A 25345-nucleotide genomic window follows, 5' to 3' on the forward strand; every position below is an offset into this window, starting at 1 on the left:
TTCTCGATCTTCACATTTGTTAAGTTTATTTTTTCAAACATAAATAATGCTATTCTATTTTATGCCCCCATATGAACGTAGTTATATATAACTATGTAAATAGAGTTCAGTGCTGAGCTAATTAATAAATTATGATTTGTCCTTTTTGTAAAACTTGATTTTCTAATAGTTAATTATTGACTTATTTTCTCCATTAATCTAATTTTCTGTGTGCCATTTGCTCCCTTTAAGCAAACATTCTGTTGCTACGATACATATCTATTTATAGAAGCCTCACACAGTTTCAAGTACGTTTTTCTTTGAGAACTTCTCTCAGCCTGTCTTTTGATGGCTTCTTGTTTCAGTATGGTGTGCAACTATCATCATCCTAGAAAATGCCTCAGTTTCTAGTATTGAGCCTTTTCCTTGGTAGCATATCTTTTTCTTTTCTTACATACTTGTGAAGAACATATTTGAGCAACTTTTCCAGAAAGATTTCATCAGAAGTAAAATTTAAGACTTCATAGTGGAAATGCATTTTTAATTTCTTTATATTTGGTTGGTTGGGTATAACATTTTAGATTGGAATTTCACAGGTGTTGTTCCATTGTTTTCTATCTCCCAGTGTTTCATGGATGTCATTTATGGTGACAGTTCTTGAGAATTTGTGGCCTGTTTTTAAATTTTTTTTGTCTTTAAAAATATGGAATGCTTCATGGATTTGCATTTATCCTTGTGCAGGGGCCATGCTAATCTTCTCTGTATTGCTCCAATTTTAGTGTATGTTCTGCTGGAGCGAGAACATGTGGCCTGTTTTGGGAAAAATTTACGATCTCTCTATGGTTTGTGTTCTCAATTTCACGAATGTGTACTGGTGTGGGACTTTTTCATTTGTTTTGCTAGGCACATCAAGTTCTGGGAACTTTCCTGTATTATTTGTTTGATAATTGCTTTCTCTGTTCTTTCTTTCTAGAATTCCATTTGTTTATGTGTTGGATCACTGCAGAGATTTGTAATTTTCTACTTTTTCTCCCTTATATTGTCACTTACAGCTGAATTTTACTTTCTCAGATTTTCTGAGTAAGTTTTTTCTTTTGCCTGTCATTTCAATTCCAAGAATCTTTTTTTTTGTTGTTGTTGTCGTTTGTAGAATGCACTTAGAAATGTAGCATCCTCTTCTTCCTGTAAAATGTCTTAGCAATGAGGTTAATAGTGGTCTTTTTATTTCTGCTCTTATTATCTGTTTCCTTTTTTTTCTTGGTTTTTCTATTTTCCCTCCCCCTCAATTGTTGTTGGACAATGCAATTTATTGAATGAGGCATAAAAAGCTACTTGGAATTTTTTTGTGTGTGTGTTTAGACTTCAACATTGGCTGGGGTGGAGGGAAGAATTGATGCAGAGAAGCTGTTTTGCTTTTTATTTTGCTTCACTGTAAGAAAAATGGATAATAAGCTTATTTTTATTTTTAGTTGGGAGAACCTAATTCTACCATGTATAATTATTTTTCCTCATACAATTTTCCGAAGAATCCTTTAAGAGCCTTAAAGCTGCTGTTCTTGGGGGATTGGGATGTGGCTCAAGTGGTAGTGCGCTCGCTGGCATGTGTGAGGCACTGGGTTCAGTCCTCAGCACCACATGAAAATAAAATAAAGATATTGTGTCCATCTAAAACTAAAAAATAAATATATATTTTAAAAAGCTGCTGTTTTGAATACATACAGGGACAAGTCTCTTATTCCAGTATGCAGATTTTTCACTTGATCTCCTTATAGTTGTTCTGTGTTTTTGAGCTGTTTTGGGGGTGGGGGGAACGATGAAATCCTTGTTCTCTTGGGGATGGAGTGGAAGAGTGACAGTTATCTGGTTACCTAGGATTAGGAGAGGTCTGGTATCTAATCTTTTATTGTACACATTTTAATTTTCTTTGACTTTTAGCATTCTTTCACCTGTGGTCTCCAAAATTTGAGACTTCCTTGAATGATTATCATTAGTGTCTGGAGGTACGAGTGGTGAATACAGGTGTTCAATTCATCATGCTTTTTTATTTGTTTGGTATCGGGGATTGAACCTGGGGGCACTTTACTGCTGAGCAACCTCCATAGTCATTTTTATTTTTTATTTTAAGGCAGGGTCTTGCTAAGTTGTTGAGGGTCTCTGAGTTGCTGAGGCTATTCTCAAACTTGCTATCCTCCTCCTGCCTTAGCCTCCCCAGTTGCTGGGATTACAGGCATGCACTACCACACCTGATTTCAATTCTCCATGCTTAGTTGGATGTTGTATCCCGTTCTTCAGTTTACTCTTTGGGTACAGTGAATTGTCAAATTGTAGAGTCTTCAGAAAGAGTCCCAACAAGATTATTTTTACTTCAGACACCAGTTGCAAGTTTGCGGCGAGGTTCCTAGGGCTACCCTCACTTCAGACTGACTATAAATTTGGGGGTCCCAAGACTACTGTAAAGTTTATATTTAACTATAAAGACTCAAAGAACCTATTGAAAGGTTCTGATAATCATAGTTCTATTACAACAGAAGGATACAGATTAGTACCAGCCAAAGGAACACATACAGGGCATAGTCTGGGAAGGTTCCATATGTGAAGCTTCCCTCACATTGTCCTCAGGGAGATGCATTTTCCTAGCGTTCATGTATGGTAGTGTCTAGAATATAACTAAGTAGGGAAGTTTATTGGTACTTCTGTGTCCAGAGATTCTTTAAAGTTTCATTACATGGACATGATTAAACCATTGATCAAATGGTTGAGCTCAATCTTCAGTCCCTTTCTTATTCTCAGAGGAGGAATGATATGTGACTGAAAGCTCTTTCTGGAGTGACCAACTCCTCCTACTCAGAGTCACCTGGTGAGCATAAACTATCAGGTCTAGCCTGAGAAGCTCATCATGAATTACAAAGACCCTCCTAATGCTCAGGAAATTCCCGGGGTTCAAAGGTTACTTCTAAGGAACCAGAGCTCACACTGGGCAGAGGCCAAATTCTTCATGATGAGAAGGTAACATAATTGCCAGAAAACTTTTTGTCCAACATTTGTTTGCCATGTCTGTTTAAAATTTACTATTCTTTTTATCTTTTGTTTTCACTTATGTTAGGTCTATTTTGGAACAATTGAATCTGTTCTTTAATTGAAGACATTTTCATAAAGGGTAATAAGGTCTTTTGCCCTCTGTTTTAATCTGATTTTATGACGAATGTTTGAATAGTGATTTACCAAGGGAGACAATTACAGTCCAATCTAATGTGGTTTGATAGGTATACTTTATTTTCATCTTATAAAGCATAGCATGTGGGTACCAGAAGCCTGATTTAAAGGAAGTGAAATCAGTGAAGCAATTAAACATTAACCAGGTGGGGGGCAATTATGCTAAACTTATGTAAATAACTTTAGATTAGGTATAAGTAATTATATTTTTTAGAGTAGTTGACAGGGCAAAAATTAGATTGCTTATTCATTTGAGACTTAATTTTGATTTGTCTTCCTTTTAAAGGTCATAATGGTTGTCTCAGTTTGAGCCTTCATTTAATTTCTTGCTTGAAGGTTATTACATGATGTAGCATAACTAAATTGTACCTTCTTAATGGTAATTCAGGACATTTAAAAATTGTATTGGCTTCATATTTTATACCAAAGTGTATCTTTGATTTGTTAAAGACATATCTTTATAGTAAGAACTGAATTTAGTTAAGGGCAGCTTTTGTATAAGTATGTGCTTCTGCTTGGTTCGTAAAGAGATACTTGATTATTAATTGATAAGCACATATATTTATTTTAGAGCATTATAGTTAGTAGTCGAGTTTATTTTGACAAAATCATACATGCATAGAATTTCATTTAATCCATTTCAGTCTCTGTTCTACCTCCTTTTCTTCCCTTCCCCATTCCTCCATTCTCCTTCCTCTACTTGACTGATCTTCCTTTTGTTCATTTATTTATTTTTGATTGGTGATAAGCGGATAGTCTTAAAACATATAACATTTGTCAAAGTGGGATGTTTCGTTTTAAATCAACCTATTTTAGAAATACGTTGCAACTATTAGAAACATTTGTGGTGATGAGGACAAATAATTGTTAAATATATTATTATAACATTTATGTATTTTAGGATTTCTTCAAATTACTTGAAATTTTTTTTAAAAAAAAATAAATGTATAAGCTCAGTTGTGAAAGTCAGTTAATTTTGTAAAACCTTTGTGTAATATTTTGGGATTCTGTCCTCTTTTGCATACCTTTTCTCTGAAGTTAGCATTTGTTGTATACCTTCAATTGCTTAAGTGCTCTTACAAAATATTTGAATGTTGACTTTTCAAACTTTCTGACTGATAATTTTTTTTTTTTTTTACTTTGTTACTTGACTACTGTTTGAACATGAACATGTCAGTAGTCTTGAGTGTCCTTCCTTTTTTCTGTGGGATCTAGACAATATTCATTGTCCACTATGGTCCAAAAACTTTAAATGGAAAATTTTAGAAATAAACAATTCACAAGTTTTAAATTGCATGCCATTCTGAATAGTGTGATGAAATCTTGCACTGTCTTCCAGCATCCTTCCTGGAATCATCTCTTTGTTCAGCGTATCCCATACTAACTTTGTCACTTTTCAGATCTTCTGTTATTATATGATAATAGTACTTATATTCAGATAATCCCTAGATCCTTTACTAATGACCCCCAAAATGCTGGCAATATGGGTATCCCAAAGAAAAGGCAGAACATGCTTTCTTTAAGTGAAAAGGTCAAGTTCTTAATTTTGTAAAAAAGAAGAAGAAAAAAAAGTTGCACTGAAGTTCTCTTAGAATGAATCCTCTATTGAATAGAAATATGAAGAATTTGTGGTTGAAAGAAGACAAAAGAAACTTTTTTTTTTTTTTTGCTGTTACATGTCAAACTCCATAATTACTACCACAGTTCAGACTAAGTGTTAGATGGAAAAGAAAATGAAATTGAGGTTTGGGTACTGTGCATGGTTTCAGGCATCCCCTTCTGGGAGGTGGGTGGTTGGGTCTTGGAACACAAATCACAGATTATTTTGGTAGTTTCAGTTAGAGTAGTTCTGAATTCTAAATTTGAGACCAAAGTCTAGGCACTTATCATATAGCATAAAGAGTTAAGATTTTTGAAATTCTTAAAAAAATTTGTTTTGTAGTTGTAAATGGACAGCCTGCCTTTATTTTGTTTATTTTTATGTGATGCTAAGAATTGAACCCAGTGCCTCACATTTGCTAGGCAAGCACTCTGCCGCTGACCCCCCAGCCCCAGATTTTCAGAATTCTTAAATGACCATATATTTTTCTTTTCAGTTAGAATCACATTGTAGTTTTTGTTTGATAACTTTAATAAAAAAATTTTGATCAGATTATGGTTTTGTTTTGACATTGTTTGGAGGCAAGTAATGGACATCATTTCTAGAAGTCTTTTATATTTGCACTTTTAAAGCAAAATAATAATTTATATTCAGGCCATCTGTTGTTAAAACAGTTAACGTTCATGAAGTTCCTGTCTATCTACTATCCCATTTTATTCTGGGTGTAACAGGAAAGTCTTATGTTATAGGTTTGTTACTGCTACAATGACTCATGGAAAGAAACAGTATATGAACCTTTTAAAAAGTATGTTATATACACCTGTACCTTGTGTTCTGTACATGCAAAGTGGAGATGTTAGGTTCTATTTTATAGATTTTGCTGTTGTAAAGAAATATGAGTACATGTAAATCACCTGAAGTATATCACTTTGTAGATAGCGTAAGTGCTCCATACATGGTAGAATTCTTTATTGTTCATGTTTTTTTATAATTGTTGTTATGTTGTAATATTTGGGAAATGAGGCCCAATAACTTGATCTACATATGACATTTAAGTAATAGAATTGCAAGGTGAACTGATTACAAAATTTACTCATGTGAATCATGTTCCTGGCCCTGTAGAATTTATAGTCTTAAAAGTTGAATACCAGGCCTGGGGTTGTGACTTAGCAGTAGAGTGCTCACCTAGAATGTGTGAAGTGCTAGGTTCAATCTTTGGCACCACATAAAAATAAATAAATAAAATAAAGGATTTGTGTCTGACTACAACTAATTTTTTTTTTTTTAAAAAGTTGGAATACCAAGAGCTTTTCTCCTTTCAGATTATAGCTATCATTGTTTGCTGTGTTAAAAATTAAAATCGCAGAGCCAGGGTACCTATGGCCATCTTGCATACAGACTGAGAGAGATCCTAGAATACTTGATAGTCTGCGAGAAATCCAGCTTCAGCCATCATTACTGTTAATGGTATTTAATGGAAATGCACTGTCAACAATTACAAGGTTTGTACTGTGCAATGAAGATAATATGTTGCCCTGCTACCAAATTGCTCATGAATTTTATCACTGAATAAAGATACAAGTTAAACTTCAAGATTGTTCATCTTAGTCTTCTGGCAGAAAAATCATGAAATTAATTGTTTTCATTGATTTGGTGGATTTATCCTTTAACCTAGATTCTGAGAAGTGTAAAAGGATATTTTGTTCCATCAAAGAAAAGAAGCTATTGAATTTTTTTTTTTTTTGGCTTGTCATCTTCTGGATTTCGTATAGTAAAAGGGCTGTGTGTTCACTGAGGCATGTGTGATTATGACATTTCTCAGATCAGCACCCTTTTTAGCATTCTGCTCTGGACTTGCTGGACTTGGGGCCCACTTATGACTGCAGCTGGGCTTGTTATCCACCAAATAGCTTGCAGTTGATGTCTTTTCCATCAATACCAACATATGATATGGGTTACTATATGGTAGAGTGGGCTGGGATAGCCAGGAACATTGGGTAAGATAGGTGCCATTATTCAGGCACATGAATGTAACTTTTTCAGATAATAAAAAGAAGTCCTTGTAACATAAAAAAGGAAGACAAAAATTTAAAATGTGTTAATTCACTTAAAAATAATAAATTTGTTTCACAGAAACAAATAATTTTTTTTTCTTTAAAAAAACCTGGGGATTGAACCCAGGAGTGCTTAACAACTGAGCCACATCCCTAGCCTTGTTAATTTTTTATTTTGAGACAAGGTCTCACTAAGTTCCTTATGGCCTTGCTAAGTTGCTGAGGCTGATTTAGAATATGTGATCCTTCTGCCCCTGCCTCCTGAGTTACTGGGATTATAGGAGTGTGCTTCCAGGCCTGGCTCAAATACATTTTTTTTTTTTAAGTGAAAACTGTTTCCTAAGAGAAAATTTTTTCATGATAACACATTGTTTCATGCTTCTAAAATCTTAATGTTTGGCTTCATAAAATATAATTGGGCTCTTGTGAATCTGCCTCTGCATTCAACCTAAATCCATGCATACACATCAGTTACCTCTGGAAAAGTCCTTTGAATACTTTTGAGAGTGAGTATGAAAAGGCAAAATTATATTATTAAGAAAATAATTTTGACTTGGCTGATCTCATGATGGGGCTTGGGGGAGTCATGTGTATCTGTATCACACTTGTAAGTACTGCTGCTATAATAAATACAAGTATTAACTAGATTACTGCCTTAGATTAGTCTCATGCTTTAGATTGCCTAGATAGCATATATTTAATATTACCCTATTTTCTAATAGCTTAAATAGAACTCCTATTAGGACCTACTTTATAGGATTATTAGAATTAAATACATTATTAGAATTAAATATCATTTTAAAGAATGATATAAGTACTTAATAAAACAGTTTGCTTACTTCAAAAATTTAGTCCTGTTATGTCATCCTTGTTTGTAATTTTTTATTGATTTCCTTACAGTCACTTGTAAGGGTGTTTTTTTTTTTTGTTTTTTTTTGTTATGGTCTGGTGTGTTGTTACGTTCTACTCTCATCTACTCACCCTGATCCTAAATACTCCTGAATCTCTGTGTGAATAGTGGCCTTCTTCCTATTTTTATCCAATGCAAGCGATGGCCTTTCTCAGGGCCTTTGCACTTTCTATTTTCTCCACCTCATATTCACTTTTTCAGATATTGATATATTTTGTTCCCTGTTTCCTTTAACTTTTTCCTTTAGTGTCATCTCTGTGAAGTTTCTCTCTCTCTCTCTCTCTCTCTCTCTGTGAGTGTGTGTGTGTGTGTGTGTGTGTGTGTGTGTGTGTGTGTGTGTGTGTGTATGTGGCCCTTCAACAGAGAGTTAATCCCTATTTCTTTGATGATAATGATAATGATATCTCTATAGGACTTTGTTTTCTAACACACTAGGTATTTTCTTATCTTTCTTCTTCTAGAATATAGGCTCCATTAGAGTCTGTTTTGTTTTGTTTGTATAACTTGTTCATTGCTGTATCCTCAATACCTAGACTAAAGCTTGGCATATATTAAGTGCTAAAAAAATATTGCTGCTATAAAAATGAAAGAAAATAGTCTGCTTCTTAGAAATACATAGTCCTAACTGGATAGTACCTCTGAGATAAAATAAAGATATAAAGTATTTGGCATGGCATGTTGGACACATGGAAATACTCATTAAATGGTAGATGTTACTGAATAATAAGGAACATGAGAGTAAATCTCTTAGGCATAGTTAATGGCTGTTGGACTAAATAAAAATGTATTTACATTTTAGGGATTGGGCAAATACTGTTGAGGGACACACTAGAAAAATAAACTTGGAAATATATTTTGGAGAGTAAGATATTTGGATTTTGTTCTGTAGGAGCTATTGAATATTTCTAAGGCAGAAGAACTGTAATGAAAGTGGTAGGTTTGGAGGTTAATTGAACAGAAGTTCTTGAGGTTGACTGAGTGATTTTTCTCTTAGTTTTAATCGGAAATTAATATAATATTTAAAAAAATTTTATTAAATAATAAAGCATTTTCAAAATCATAAACTATGTTCAATTATTAATGACTTTGTCTCGTGTGGTAATATGAAATTACCATTTGATTATAGTTGTATGTTTTGGAAAGTTTATATAATTGTTGACTTTTAATATACTTTTTCATTTAAAATTAAGATGTTTGCTTTAAAATAAATGAAGGCGTTTAAATTGGCAACTAATTTACTAAATATACTCATGTAGGGCAAAGTATGTTTAGTCCAGCAAATATTGGTCAACCACGGAAGACAACACTATCTCCTGCCCAGTTGGATCCTTTTTATACTCAAGGAGATTCTCTGACTTCAGAAGATCACCTCGATGACACTTGGGTGACAGTGTTTGGGTAAGCTTTTGTCTTTAAAAAACAAATAACAAATAAAAAACTCATCCCAACATTTGACCATGAATATCATCAAATGGCAAAAAAAATAGAACTGCATAGCAAATATTCACTGCATAGCAAATATTTAGATTCTATAGTTGTTAACAGCTGTGTTTGCTTTATCTATTATCTATTTTCAGTCATCTTTTTATTGATATATTTCATAGTAAGTTGCAGATATCAGGTAATATCACCCTGACACTTCAGTTTGCGTATCATTAACTAGCAATTCAAGGTTTGTAGTTTTTAAAAATCATTTATCTGTGTATGTATCTCTTCCCAAATTATTTTCTCTTAGGCATAGTTAATGGCTGTTGGACTAGGGTTGCCCCTTTAGACCTAAGGAGGTCTCTTTCCATTTTTTTAGTGTCTATCTCTCTGCTTCTAGTAGTCTTAGCAATTTTGAAATAATAATCAAACTTCATTTGTGTACATTCAGTATGTCACAGATCATACTTTCTAGTTACAGAAGTTTGAATATTAGAGAGGATTATAGTTCTAGATGCATTTCGAATTGATTTTTATAGCCAAAAAATACTTTAAGGAACCTTAGAGATCATAATGTGTAATCCTTTATTTTATAGTTTAGGAAACTGAGGTATAGGTAGAAAAACGTACTTTGTTCAGAGGTTCTCATCTAGTTAATTGCAAAGCTTGGCAAAAACTCAAGGTTTTTTGATTTTTAAGTTGATACATATACTATTAGGTAAGGTTTATTTCTGAACCCATGGTTTGTCATACCTGATGTTACTAAAGATATTTTGGGAGTAAAAAATATAAAAATAACACATGAGATCCTCAGGGAAGAACAGTGCACAGAAACTGTTTAGTGGATTCTATGTATTTAATTTAAAATTTTAAAAATTCAAAAGGTATATAAAAATGTATGAGGAATAGCTTTTCATCCAGCTTTTGTTCCCAGCTACAATTTTTTTTAAAGTTTTTTTTTTTTTGTAGTTGTATATGAATAGAATGTCTTCATTTGTTTATTTTTATGTGGTACTAAGGATTGAACCCAGTGCTTTGCATGTGCTAGGCAAATGCTCTGCCACTGAGCTACAGCCCCAACCCCTACAATTTGTTTTTAAGGCATTGAATATCACCTGTTTTTTTGGGTGTGTCTCTGTGTGTATACACACATATCTGTCCATCTATCTGTCCTTTCAGTGTGTTTCTATGTGGTACTGATTTTGTTTAGACAAAAAGCAGGGTCATTGGTTCTCCTGATAAATTATGCTTAGTTCTGTATCCGTAGCATTAGGGATGGCTTCTTGATTTTTTTTTTTAATGTTTAAAATTTTATATTCTCATAAAATAGCTGCATGTTTTTGAACATGGATGTCCACTTCTAAGTTTTTTTTTTTTGGACTCAATAGTAATTGTGTCACTTTAAAATTCCCAGTAATTGGATAAATTTTTGAAGTGCTTATATTCATTTTTATATAAGTAAAATCCTAGATCTTAAAAAAGTGAATATTTTCTCACATAAATTTTAATGTGTTTAATTTTTCATTTATTTTTGTGACCCATTTTTTAGAGTTCTAATCCAAGCTCTAGACTAACTGAAGTTAGTGGGTAAAGAATCTGGTAGATGTTTCTGTAGTACTGATGGCTATTTCTGTTTTGAATGATTACAGTTTTCAAATAGAAAACAACTTTATTGTTTGGAGTATAAAAGTAATAATATTTCATTGTAGAATATTCAGACCATAAATAAAGATAAAACACTTTATAAAGAAGAAAGTAAAAATCAGTTTTCCCATACAAAGATATGACTATTAAGATTATTTTTTCAATAAAAATAACTTTTATTATTATGTTTTTATGCCTTTATACATGTACTTTGTTTTGCATTACAATTCTTAGTACACATATATACTACAATTTTTCATATCTCTGTACACAAAGTATGTTGACGACTATTAAGATTTTGATTACCATCTTTTTAAATGATTCTGTATCACTGATATTAGTGCTGAATTTTATTTTTGTTTGGGGAGAATTTTTAGGTGGTACTAATTTCAGAAGATATGACTATATAAAATACTTTTGCTTCTAATAACTATAGTATACATAAATATTTATAAAGACACAAATGCCATAAAATAAGTTGTATATAGAACTGCAGTTTTGTAACAGTTTTTGAAAAGCGTGATAATGTCTTTGAGAATGGGAATGTTAGGTTTGTCAGAGAATGTGGAGATGGAGACAAGCTAAGTTAAAACTAACATTAAGGTGTGACTGTTTAAATAGAGTTGTTGGGTGACTGTTAATAGAGTTGTCCCATATAGGAGAAAACAGGCTGATTAGGGAGCTCTTGTTAATGTTGTAGATAGTTGGAAGGATAATTTGTCCTGAGACACTTGTAACTTTGTAATTTGCATTTGTATTGATAGTGGAAGTTAACTGTTTTGTCTGGACAACTGTTTTTTCAGGTTTCCGCAAGCATCTGCTTCCTATATATTATTACAGTTTGCACAGTATGGAAATATCTTAAAACATGTGGTAAGGCTTCCTTTTTTTTTTTTTTTTCAATTCAAGATTTTGGCTAAGTAAAGAGAAACCATGAATTGAGGGAAATTGCTTCTGAATTTTAATTTGTCTAAATTAAAAATATTTATTTAAAGTTTTGAAAGAATGTGTCCTTTGGATGTAGAGGGCTCAATGTTGCATAATATTTGATTTTTAGGAACAAAGAAAAGGTAATCCAGCCTTCCTTTCTTAACTCACAGTCTTTAAAAAAGATGGATTATGATAGATATTATATTACTTTTTCTCAATTTGAGCTTGCTTTATTGGGAATAAAAGAAGAGGAAGTTCCCAAGGTACAGAGTTTTTCAGAGCTCTTTATCTTGTAGAGGGCTTAAAAAAAATCATACAAGAAGTTATACCAATTCTTTTTTCTGTTACTATAGACTTAACTCCTACACAAAGTCATATTGATGAATACAGTTTAAAAAATTCATTGTAACTTTGATATGAGCTTTTTGTGAGAAACAATTATCTTTTGAGAATTACTTTACTTTTAGAAAAAATTTGCCACATATTCTTTGGGAGAATTGAGAGCTGAGTAGAGATTATTGAAAGTGTTTTCGTGTGATTTTTGATAATTTAATATACAGCTTTTTATAGGGCATCAAATAAAAAAATGAAATTATACATTATTCTCAGGTTTTAGTTTTCAAATAGAGTTCATTTAGTATAGATTTTGTATTTTATAACTTAAGAGACACCTTTATTTTTTGCAGATGTCCAACACAGGAAATTGGATGCATATTCGTTATCAGTCTAAACTGCAAGCTCGGAAAGCCTTAAGCAAAGATGGGAGAATATTTGGAGAATCCATCATGATTGGTGTAAAACCATGTATAGATAAAGTAAGTTTTTGGTAATCTAAAAAAAATAGCCTAATTTATATGAAGAGATTGACATTGATGGTTATGTCACATAACTTTACTGTGCCTCTTATTCTGAGTTTTGTAAAATGTGATATTTATAGAACTTTTTGTTGCAAGCCAAAATTATTTAATCAAAAGACTTTAGAGATAATCTGTTGTAAACCCTTTATTTTTCAGAAAAAAGAGGATATAAGTGACTTTTACAGAGACTTGACGCCTATATTGTAGGGCTCTTGATTACTAGTCCATTCTGGCAAAACCAGAAGTAACATCAGATTTTTTTAAGTACTTAAAGGTCTGATCTTATTTTAGGATGAAACCTGATAGTTTACTTTTAAATAGTTGAAGCCTTTTGTTACTCATTTCTGTTTCAAAATACTTAAAAATATATTCTACATATACTTATTAAACAGTAGATTATGTATAATTTAAACTTTGTGGCTTGTAAAAATCATTGTGACCACACTTTGTACATAAATTAGGCACTGTACTTGTTGCCAGTATATACACATAAGCAAACAAAGCACACTACTTCTTGTCCTTATAATTTACTATATCCATGCAATCATATAATTATTGTATTGTACAATTATTGTGTTGTACAATTATTGTATTATGCCATTGTATTGTAAGATGTTCACAAAGGGTAGAGAACTGTTTGTGGTTACTTGGCACTAAATAGCTTTGGACTTTCTTTCTCCCTTCCACTTCAGGTTTCTTCAAGAAACAATTCTTGAATTGTGTTCTTGCAGACTTTTTATGTTCTTGCAGATTTTTCATAGTATGTGTTAGGAGATTATTTTTCTTGTCATTTATAGTTGTATTGAGGTTATTTGAGGTAAATGAGTTGAGATTCCTGACTGAGCATTAGATTTCAAATGCTAGCCACGAAGTATATCATCTTATCAAGCCTAAAATTATTTGAAAGGTTAATTGGATCAAAGTATGCCTCTTTTAAAAATTTTTTCTTTATGTGTATTATGTAATATTAGTAGGTTATGTTTATAAGCAAGGAATTATTTGTTTCTCCAGAGCGTTATGGAAAACAGCGACCGATGTGCTTTGTCATCTCCATCTCTAGCCTTTACACCACCCATCAAAACCTTAGGTACACCAACACAATCGGGAAGCACTCCTAGAATTTCTACCATGAGACCTCTTGCTACAGCATACAAAGCTTCTACTAGTGACTATCAGGTATTTTAAGGATTAGAGATTACATAAGAGATGTACTTGAAGGCTGAGGGCATAGCTTGTTGAACTTTAATTGGGTTGATATATTTGCCATTATATTTGTGCTCAGGTTTTTTTGCCTTGATGAAATCTTGAAACTTCTTAAATTTCCTATTTTAAAGTTAGAATCTTGGCAACTTACAAACTTACCTTGAATTTTTAAGAAATGTCTTTGTTGAGGTTGGGAATGTACTTAGGTGGTAGAGCACTTGCCTAGCATGTGAAAAATACTATTTTGACCCCTAGCGCTCAAAATAAACAAACAAAAACTTAAAATTTTTTGAAGGTTTTTTCAGTTTTTTTTTCTAACTTATATTTGCATATGGACTAGATGTCTACTTTGTATATCACTGACACGAGGGAACATTAAAGCTCAATTAAATTAGCCTGGTGTTGTGGCACTAGCCAGCAATCCCAGTGGGAGGCCAAGAACGGAGGATGGAAAGTTCAAAGTCAGCCTCAGCAAAAGCAAGGTGCTAAGCAACTCAGTGAGACTGAGTTGTCTGTGAGACCCTGTCTCTAAATAAAATACAAAAAATAGGGCTGAGGATGTGGCTCAGTGACCGAGTGCCCCTGAGTTCGATCCCCAATACCCCCTCCCTGCCCCGCCCCCAAAAAAACCCAAACAAACAAATTGATGACTAAAATATGATGTGGTATCGCAAGTGAAAAAGTTCAAGTAGCTTTGGTTATCAAAAGCTAGCTCTTATTATTCAGAATAGAAAAATTTCTGATTCCAACGTGTTTAAACAAGTTTGCTGTATTTTTTGAATGGTGGAAGAATTGTAACTCTAATTTGGTATATTATTGGACCTTTCTAATTAGCCAAGAGATTTGAACTTAGCCAGCTGCAGCCGCAGGTCTAAAACACAGCACATAAATTACTTGTGCTTTTTAGAGTGGGTAATGAGTTCAGTTTTTTGATTTCCCTGAAGATTTGGAGATAATTTTAGAACTGTTTTTCTTTAAATCTATATTTTAAATCCCCCACTTCTTAAAGGTTTGTGTTATTTGTTCAGTTTTCTAGTTAGGAGCAGATGGTATTTGCTTTGTCAAGAGAATGAGACTTTGTCATTCTTAAAAGCATAAAGATGTTATGAGTTCATATTTTAATCTTTAAAGTATACAATTGAGTATTATAAACACATTTTAGTGTTTCCCTCATAATTTAGCTATTGCCTGTTGCCAAAGAAAACATAACCTAACAGTTTTTTCCCCCATGTATGTGTGTGTGTTTGTATGTTTTTTTAATAGGTTATTTCTGACAGACAAACGCCTAAAAAAGATGAAAGTCTTGTATCGAAAGCAATGGAGTACATGTTCGGCTGGTAGTACAATAAGAGCTAAGAACTCAATTACCAAGGAGGTTGCTACAATGAAACAGAATTAGCAAAGTACTGCCAGTTTCCTTCGGTTAGTTGTATAACCACTCTTGGCAGTGTTGGATACCCATCTTACACTTCTTTTAGAAGCCTTTTTTCTTTAACGATACAACCTGTTTGTAGCTCGCACTTTAAAAGACGCTTGAGATACATTTTGAAGAAAACTGAAGATCTCTGTAGAAAGATTTTTGTGCTTTCTGTGATAGTGCATGCTTAAACATAAAATGCTCAGCATTGATTATAATTAAATAATTGAATCTGTGGCAAGGCTTTGTAGTCTTCATGACAAGGTGGGTGAATTTCTTGAAGGAGAACTACAGTTGCTTCTACCAAGACACAAAGATTATACTTAGTAATTTGAATTATGGTCTTTTAATTTAGATATTATTTAATATTTTAATTGTGTATGTCTTGTCATGGATTGTCATCTTTCAGTATTCAGAAACCCAAACATTCTTTTAAAAAACCTATAACTAAAATTTCTTGATAATAAACTTTGTCAATTAAATGTATTGAATATTTTTTGAAAGGGTCATTTATTATTGATTGTTGCAAAAAGTTTTAGGTGTTCACTGAAATAGATAAATATATAATTAACTTTTGTATACCTATAATTTATTACCATTAATTTTTGCCATACTTTGTTCTTTCCTTCCTCTTTTATTTTGTTAAAAGCACATTTCAAATGCGATGTAATTTTAATCTAAATATATATCAAAACATTTCTATAAATAAGTATAATACCAATATTTCATTTAAATAGAGTTCATGATTTCTAAATACCTAATATTCAGTTAATTTTAAAATTTCCCAATTGTCTGCAAAATGAAATGTTATGGTTGTTCTTTTTCAAATTATGATCCAAACATATATACAGTATATCTTGTTATTTTGGCTATTAAGTTTCTAAATCTAAGTTGGTTTTCTATTTTGCTCCCTACCAACTAAATACCATAACTTGTTGAAGGAGCTCTGTGTATGGCCTGCAGTGTACCACAGTCTGAATTTAGTCTGTTGCTTTCTTGTTCATCATTATTTCATATTCTAGAAGTTAGATCTAGGGTATATAGATTAGATTCTGATTTCACTTTTCTTGGTTAGAATACTTGATCATGCTATCAGGGTTGTGGCTCAGTAGTGGAGCGCTTGTCTAGCACGTGTGAGGCGCACTGGGTTCAATCCTCAGCACTACATAAAAATAAATAAAGTTATTAAAAAAACTTGATCATAATGTAGTACACTTATAGTTATAAAAGGCATTTAATTTTACCTGTGTTACTTTTAATGATGCTTAGCTTGATCATTGGGTACATGGGCAAAGCCTGACACCTTTATTGGAAAGTTTCCTGTATCTTTATAATGCTGTTTTAAAAAGCATGCATTGATGATACTTGCCTGAATAAGTTATTTCATTAATGACTGCTAAATCTGTCATTCGATGTTGGGAGCATCAAATGAATCATCGCTTTGAACTCCATAGCCCTGGATAGTGAGATTGCCGCTTCTGGGAATATTTCAGTGCTAGGGTGCTGAAAGACACGCCGATTTGCAGGTGGCCACTGTTAAAGGGGCAGATTCCATGCTTAGCATAGGGAGCTGTGGTTGTGGCTCAGTGGTAGAGCGCTCGCCTCATACATGGAAGGCCCTGGGTTTCGATCCTTAGCACCACATAAAAATAAACAAATAAAATAAATTTATAAAAAAAATTCTAGAGATAGAAGGAATCTGAAGCAAATTTGACCTCCATGCTTAGCATAGAATTTATGGGTTTTATAGAGTTGAATTCAGACGCCTACTGCCCATGGGTGGAAGAAATATGGATATGCTCAGTAAGTAGCCTTGAGGCACCAGCTCTCCAGAACTAGAGTAGATAACTCCAATTAGCCTGTTCCTTCTTGACTTCTGTTTTTGTTTCCCTGAAGTAGTTTTTCTCATAGTAAATCCTTCTGATGTTTTTTGCCTCTAAATAAACCATGTGGGCTCTCTTTGTTAGAACCAGATTCCATCAGAGCTGGATCATCTCACCAGGCCCCGCTTTTCACTTAATATCTTTGACTGAATTTCTTAAATTTCTCTTACCTTTAACATTTCTATTCTGACTCACTGCCCTAATTTGGGGAAACTGAGTAAATGTCACGTGACAATTCCTGTTGCATTTATGAGCTGGAATTTTTGTATATAGAAGAACCTTGTTCCACTAGGGCTATTTAGTTACCATGGTACCATGCATACAAAATTGCAGAATAAGTACTTAATCTTTTTCCTTTTTCATTTCAGAGTAATGTTTTGATGCCTTGGCAACTGATGGTGGTAATCCTTTGAGTACAAAAAGATTCATGGTTTTTTTTTTTGTACTGTGAACTTGTGCCTCTTTAAAAAAAAAAATCACTCTTTATCAATTGCAGTTATTTTTCTTTTTAAATTTAAGACAGGGTCTTGCTTAGGTTGCCCAGGCTGCCTTTGAATTTGTGATTCTCCTCTTTCAGCCTCTGTGTAGTTAAAGGTATGAAGCTTTGTGCCCCACTGCATTTGCGCTTTTGTTCAAATTATCCCCCGTGGCTAGTAAGAATCTCATAAAAGTAGTTCTTATGAGAAAAGCAAGTTTTTAATTGAAGTAATATTTGATCCTGCTATGTTTATATAGGCTTCATCTTTAATACGTTTTTATAAAGAATAACTAAAACAGCATAGTGTATGGGAGGTTTTGGTATGCTTTTCAAGTCACAGCAAACTAAAATAGAAGATTTTAGTTTTCTGAGATGAATGATACCAAGGAATGAATAAAAATTTATTAGCTGGGCATAGTAGTGCATGTCTAATCCCAGCCACTTGGGAGGCTGAGGCAGGAGAAACACAATTTGGAGTCCAGCCTGGAAAATGTAGCAACTTAGTCTCGCAAAAATAAAAAAAAAAAATAAGAAAGTTTGGGGATTTAGCTGTGGCAGAGCGTCCTTCAGTTCATTTCCCATAGTTGCACACTCCCCTTTGCCCACATATATGCAAAATCCATTTACAATTACATTTATAGAGTATTTTTATTCATAAAACTCTTAAAAACCTTTCATCTTAAATAGGATTACATTTTATATTCTGCTTCATTTTATGCAGATCTCAATTATTAAAGGAAGAACTGGCTACCAACTCCATTAAAAAAAAAAACAACCTTGTATTGGAGTTAATAGATTTTTTTTTTAAAGGCCTCTTTTTTGTTGTTAATTGGAGGGTTATTTATTTGCATGAGCTTTCAGAAACTTGCTTTCTGGATAAAAATATTTCTTAAAAAAATTTTTTAAGATGTTGATGGACCTTTATTTTATTCATTTATTATATGTGGTACTAAGAATTGAACCCAGTGCCTCACACATACTAGCCAAGTGCTCTACCACCAAACCATAAATCTCAGCCCCTAAAAATATTTCTTTGCTATTCTTGGGTTTACTTTTCCCCCTAATATCATCTTACCTATCATTGTATCTATTACATCATTTATTTAAAAGTTCCAGGGAAATCTCAGGAAGCAAAGCTGCTATTTTTTTTTTTTTTTTAACAGTATACAGAAGCTACTAAGATCCAGAACCAAACTTCCTCTTACAAGTTTGGAAAGACTGATTAACACAAAAGTAACTAAGAATTATAGTCACTTTAAGTTATTAAAAATAGAGGATAAAGGAGCAAAATAACATATCCATTGACATTCAAAACACATCAGAAAGGAATACCCATAAAATGGATAAAAACCATGGTCACCTGCTTAAGTTATAAGATGTGTAGAAAATGATACAAAATATGGAAGACTACCAAAATTAAAATATGTGAAAATATTAGTAATAAAGGAAAAACATCACTCAGACATTAAAGCTATACTAGAATAAACAACATCAAGAATACTACAGATAATACCTTAAAGGAAATGGAAGATAAAAATAGAGGTTTGGTTGGTTGGGAGTATAGTTCAGTGTTATAACACTTAAGTAGCATATATGAGGCCCTGGGTTTGATCCCTAGCTCTTCAAAATAAATAAATAAATACACATATTCAAACATATACATACTTACATACATATATATTAAAAATGGAGATATCTGTAGAAATTAGAATGAACTGAGATAAAAAGGATTCATGGAGGAAATGACAAAGTTTAGAGAAAAGCAAAAGATGCATCATATACAGAATGGAAATGAAGAATACTTGGCTTAAAAAAATAAAGATTTAAAGTTACATACCTTAGAATATTATCCTGGAGAAAACAATAGCAAGACATAAACTTTGGATTTGGCCAACTAGACAAAACTTGTGCCTTATATATGCAAGCGACTTGTAAGAGCAAATTAGGCAATAGTACTATGTCCAGAGAAAAAGATTAACATATTTAAGGTATTTTTGGAAAGGATATCTGAACACTAATGGAGCAAAAGTGATTCTTAGGTATAAAAATCATTGCTCAGACATTAATCTATAGCCAGAATTCAGGGAAAATGTTTCTCGAGTGCTTCCTGAGCAATGGCTTAGAGAATGCACCTCAAACATGGTGAATAATTAGATATTCAGTCTGTGGTGAGCATTTAATTTGACACGAACACACATCACTATACAAAGTGCTGGCCAGACTTATTGCTGGAAGTTCATTCAACTGGGTAGAATTTCCTTCATCAATTTCAGAAGGCCTACTTAAAATCTAATATGACAGCAGTCAAATTTTGGTTTGCAATTAAAATACCAGACTGGCTTATCTTTGGACTAAGTCTGGGTTTTCTCTCTGCTATCCACTGATGGTAGCGAACTCCTCTGAAGTCATACATTGTGAGGTTAGGGAGAGGTAATGGTGCGTTGGAGGTAAATGATGTTGAGTTCTGAGCCACATTTTTGTGAAATTTGGAATCTTGGAAACAACTTGGGTCCCATCCTAAATGTACTATGAGTTACTACTATGCTGATCATATGGTGATGTGGTCTGATAATTTCCAGTTTATGGGTATTATTAGTTTATGTTCACATAATTGATGTGCTATGATGTAACTTGATGGTCAGGTATTACATCTCTGAGCTGCTTTTAAAACAGTGAATAGGGGCTGGGGATGTGGCTCAAGTGGTAGCGTGCTCACCTAGCATGCGTGAGGCACTGGGTTCGATCCTCAGCACCACGTAAATGTAAAATGAAGATATTGTGTCCACTTAGAACTAAAAAATAAATACTTAAAAAAACCAGTGAATAGATATTTGCTACAGAAAGATTACCCTTGCTTTGGAAACCTAGAGGTTTGGGTTATGAATTCTTTAATCAGGGCTTACCAGGGACTCCTTGTAGCATCCTTGTCTATCATAGATGTCTCTAGCATCATGGACTATGCCAGGTCATATGACCCAAGTGGTAGAGTTACTTGTATTGTAACGCGTACTTGTTCCAGAGTCCTCTTACTCTGGGCCCCACTAAAATCTTGTAAGTCACCTGAGAAATGGACTGAAGGAATTCTTCCATCTATATTTTGTTTTTTCAAAAATCCTTAAGCCTGTTAAGTGCACACGCGCCCTCACACCCTTCCCCCTCTCCTTCCCTTTCCACTCTGCCCTCCCCTTCTCTCTGCAGGAGGAACAAGGCACAATTACTTATCTTCTAGGGTGGGGCTGGCTCAGTGTGCCCCAGACCTCTGGACCTCTTATAACTTAAGCAGTATGTTAAAACTCTGAATTTTGTGGCTTTTCTCCTACTCTCTGGCATGTATGTGACTTAGCAAAATTGTACAGAATACTTTTCATTTATTCCTTTAAATATTTTTTTTTTTTCCCTAAGGGGCTAGGACTGTAGCTCAGTGATAAGAGTGCTTGTCTAGAATCTGGGTTCAATCTCCATCACAAAAAAAAAAAAAACCAAAAAACAAAAAAAACCAAAAACAAAACAAGGGTGTATGTGTGTGTGTGTAAATAAAACATACATGTATATATAAAACATACATACACATAACGAAACTTATTATCTTAACTTTTTTACTTGGCAGGGGGTAGGTACTAAGCATTGAACCCAGAGGGGCTTATTTTGAGTCAGGGCTTTGTTAATTTGCTTAGGGCCTTGCTGAGTTGCTGAGCCTGACTTTAAACTTGTAATCCTCCTTGCCTCAGCTTCCCAAGTTGCTGGAATTACAGGTGTGTGTCATCATTCCTCCCATTTTGCCTATTTTAAGTGTAAAGTTGGGTGGTATTAATTACACTTATGATGTACAATCATCACTATTTATATCCATAATTCTTTTCATTTTGCAAAACAAACTCTACCCATTAAACACCTTTCCCATCCACCTAGTTTTTGGCAACCACTTCTTTTAGGATATTCTACATGTAATAAGATATTACCTGCAAATGGATAATTTGATGTCTTCCTTTCCAGTTTGTATGCCTTAATTTCTTTTTCTTATCTAATTGCTCTTGCTAGAATTTCTATTACTATGTTAAATAGAAGCAGCCAGACTGGATATCTCTGTCTTCTCCCCTATATTAGAGGAAAAGCTTGTAGTTTTTTTTTTTTTTTTTTACCAGACTATATACTGTTTTTTTCCCTCCCTCCCTTTCTCTTTCTTTCTCTTTCTCTCCCCCCTCCCTCTCCCCCACCTTTTCTCTCTCTCTGCGTATGGGTATGTGCATTGTGTTTCTGTGTTGTGGATTGAATCTAGGGCCTGGCAAATACCTTTCCAATGACCTGTATTCCCAACTCTGCTGTGGGTTTTTCATATGTGGCTTTTAATTATTCTCAATAATGAAAATTATTTCTATTATTCTTGTTGAGTGTTTTTATCATGAAAATTGTTGAATTTGATCTTTTTCTGTATGAACTGAGATAATCATAACCCCCTCCCCCACCACCCCCCATTCATTGATTTTTTTTTTCCTTGCATTCCAGGAATAATCCCATTTGATTATGGTATGTAGTGATCAGGATAATGGGCTTTGACTATGGTATGTAGTGATCAGGATAATGGGCTTTAGTTTTCTTGTCATGTCTTTCCTGGCTTTGATAGTGAGGGTAATGCAACTTCATACAGAGAGTTTAGAGGTGTTCCCTCTTGAACTTTTTGGCAAAGATTGAGAAGATTGGTGTTAGTTTTTTATAAATGGTATGGTTCACCAGTGACATCATTATCTCCATCCAGGACTTTGCCAAGAAGTTTTTTGATTAATGACACAGTCTTACTTGTTTTAGATCTATTCACATTTTCTGTTTCTTCATGATTTAGTTTTGGTAGGTTTTGAATTTGTAGCAATTTGTTCATTTTATCTAGGTTAGCCAGTTGGTTTCATGAAAAATTTCTCATAGTAGTATCATAATCCTTTTAATTTCTATAGAATTGGTGGTAGCATCCCCCCTTTCATTTGTGATTTTAAGTAATTTTGATATTCTTTTTTTAAAATTGGGTATCTGGCTAAAGATTAGTAAATTATGTTGGTCTTTAAGAACCAACTTTTGGTTTCATTGTTTTGATGTATTGTGTTTCTGTTCTCTCTTCACTCATCTCCGCTGAATATGTGTTATTTATCTTCTGTTAGTGCTTTTCCCCTACCCTAAGGACTTGGATTTTTTTTTTTCTCCTTACATTGTAAAGCTAGATTGTTGGTTTGAGATCTTGTTTTTTTTTTCTTTAAAAATTTTTTTATTAGTTATTGATGGACCTTTATTTTATTTGTTTATATGTTGTGGTAAGAATCAAACCCAGTGCCTCACACATTCTAGGCAAGCGCTCTACCACTGAGCTTTTGTTGCATCTTGTAAGTTTTTTTTTTTTCATTCCAAATATTTTCTTATTTTCCTGGTGACTTATTATTTGATCCACTGGTTTTTAAAAAGAGTGTTTAGTCTCTACAACTTCATGAATTTTCTATTTTCTTTTTCTGTATTTTATTTCTAACTTCATATGTGGTTGGAGAAGCTTTGTATGATGTCTTTTTAAATCCATTGAGACTACTTGTGGCCTAACATATAATCTCTCCTGGGAAATATCCCATGTGCATAGGAGAAGAACATGCATACTGTCATTTGGCAGAGTGTTCCGTATGTTTCTTGCATATAGTTGATTTATTATGTTGTTTAAATTTTCTGTTTTCTTCTATTTGGCTGGTAGTTTTATCCAGTATTGAGAGTAGGATATTGACATCTCTAGTTAATATTGTAGGATTGTTTTTCATTCAATTCTGGTATATATTTTGATTATCATGTACAGAGAGGTTTATAATTGTTCTAAATTCTGTGTTGAACTTTTGATTAATATATAATGTCCTTTTTATTTTTAACCTCATAACCTTTTTTTAAAGTAAAAATTTATTTTTGTCTGACTGGGCATAGTGGCACTTACCTGTAATCCCAGAAACTGGGGAGGCTGAGGCAGGAAGACTACAACTTCAAGGCCAGCCTTAGCAATTTAAGTGAGACCCTGTCTCAAAATTTAAAAAAGTGAAAAAACTGGAGATATAGTTTGGTGGTAAAGTACCCCTGGGTTCACTTTTCAGTATCAAACAAAAACCACCAAAGATTTTATATTATCAGTATAATAGCTATATACTAATAGCTGTTAGTATAGCTATTCCTGTTCTTTTGTTTTCTACTTAAATGAAATAGCTGCCACTCCCCCCATTCTTTCACTTCTGGTCTATTTGTATCTTTGGGTCTAAATCAAGTAGTATGTAGTTGAACAATGTTTTTCATCTATTTTACTAATTTGTTTTTTGGCTGGAGTCTTTAAATTCATTTACATTTGAAATATTTATAAGGAGTGACTTGCTTCTTTCATTTTGCTAATCATTTTCTCTATGCCTTATAGCTTTTTTGTCCTAATTTCCTGCATTATTGTCTTTTGTTTAGTTGGCTTGTTTCTTCCAAAGATTAAATTCTTTTTAAAATTTTTTTTATGTACATTCTATAGCTCTTTTTCTTTTAAGTGACCATGTGGATTACGTTTACTATCCTAAAGTAAAAGTCTAATGTATGCTAGCCTAACTTCGATAGCATATAATAAACACTCTGCTCCTTTACAGATCTGTCATCACCTTTTCAGTTGTTATCACTAAATTACATGTTTATTTATCATGCACCCCAAAATATAGACTAAGAATACTTTTAAATATATTGTTCTTGAATTATGTCAAAAACAAAATTTTGAATTATAAATAAAAGTTAACAATAATACTAGATTTTAGAATAAGTTTTAAAAAATCTAGTAGTTTCTTAAATCATGTAGAAAACAAAAAGTGGAATTACAAATCATTATTACAGTAATACTAGGTTTTATAACTGCCTATGTACTTAACCTTTATTGAGAATTTTAGTTGTTCTTATGACCTTGAGTAATTGCCTTATATTCTTTTAGTTTTACCCTGCAAGAGTTTCTTGAGTGTTTATATCTTGCAGAGTAGATCTAGTAATAAACTCCCTCAGTTTTTGTGTTATCTGCCAATGTCTTAATTTCTCCCTTACTTTTAAGGACACTATTGTCATAGGTATCTTGGTTTTTCAATTTTTTTCTTTGAGCAATTTAAACATAACAGCCCACTTCCTTTTGTCCTCCAAAGTTTCTGATGAAATTTCTGCTGATAATTTTATTGAGGATCCCTTTTAAGAAATGAATTGCTGCTTTTTTGCTGCATTCAAGATTCTATGTTGAACTTCTAGTGTTGAACCACTGGGGTTGGGGCTCAGTGGTAGTGCACTTGCTTGGCATGTGTGAGGCACTGGGTTTGATTCCCAGCACTGCATATAAATAAATAAAAAATAAACTAACAGTGTACTAACAACTTAAAAATATTCTTTGTCTTTAGAAAGTTGATTATAATGTATCCTGGTGTTTCTCTTATTTGGAGTTTGTTAACCTGGTCCTCAACTTATCATGGGTTTAATGTACTGATAAACTCATCATAAATTGAAAGTATTATAAGTTAAAAATGTTATTTAATACACTTTATCTACCAAACATCTAAGCTTAGCAATACACTACACTGTAGAATGAATTGTGATTATGTGACTGACTGGGAGCTAGTTCTACTGGTGATGCCTAACATTACAAGAATACCATACCTGGGGGGGGAAAATTCAACATTTAAAGTATGCTTTCTACTGTGTGTGTATTGCTTTCACACCATTGTAAAGTTGAAAAATTGTACA

At 33.1% G+C, this 25345-nt stretch overlaps 1 protein-coding gene and 1 non-coding gene across 2 annotated transcripts in view; one reads left to right on the plus strand and one right to left on the minus strand.

Annotated features, from left to right (window-relative positions):
- Positions 1-15668, plus strand: part of Nup35 (nucleoporin 35) — a 46943-nt gene extending 31275 nt beyond the window's left edge. The window contains exons 5-9 of the mRNA XM_026392019.2: positions 9013-9154; positions 11629-11698; positions 12442-12570; positions 13624-13788; positions 15079-15668. Of these exons, the coding sequence (XP_026247804.1) occupies positions 9013-9154; positions 11629-11698; positions 12442-12570; positions 13624-13788; positions 15079-15156 (584 nt within the window). The 3' untranslated portion in view covers positions 15157-15668. The remainder of the gene's footprint in view (positions 1-9012; positions 9155-11628; positions 11699-12441; positions 12571-13623; positions 13789-15078) is intronic.
- Positions 677-782, minus strand: LOC113185087 (U6 spliceosomal RNA). Its single transcript, XR_003301091.1, has one exon. It is a non-coding gene; the product is annotated as a U6 spliceosomal RNA (small nuclear RNA).
- Positions 15669-25345: the final 9677 nt, after the last annotated feature.

The sequence above is a fragment of the Urocitellus parryii genome, chromosome 1, assembly GCF_045843805.1.
Source record: "Urocitellus parryii isolate mUroPar1 chromosome 1, mUroPar1.hap1, whole genome shotgun sequence".
Taxonomy (NCBI): domain Eukaryota; kingdom Metazoa; phylum Chordata; class Mammalia; order Rodentia; family Sciuridae; genus Urocitellus; species Urocitellus parryii.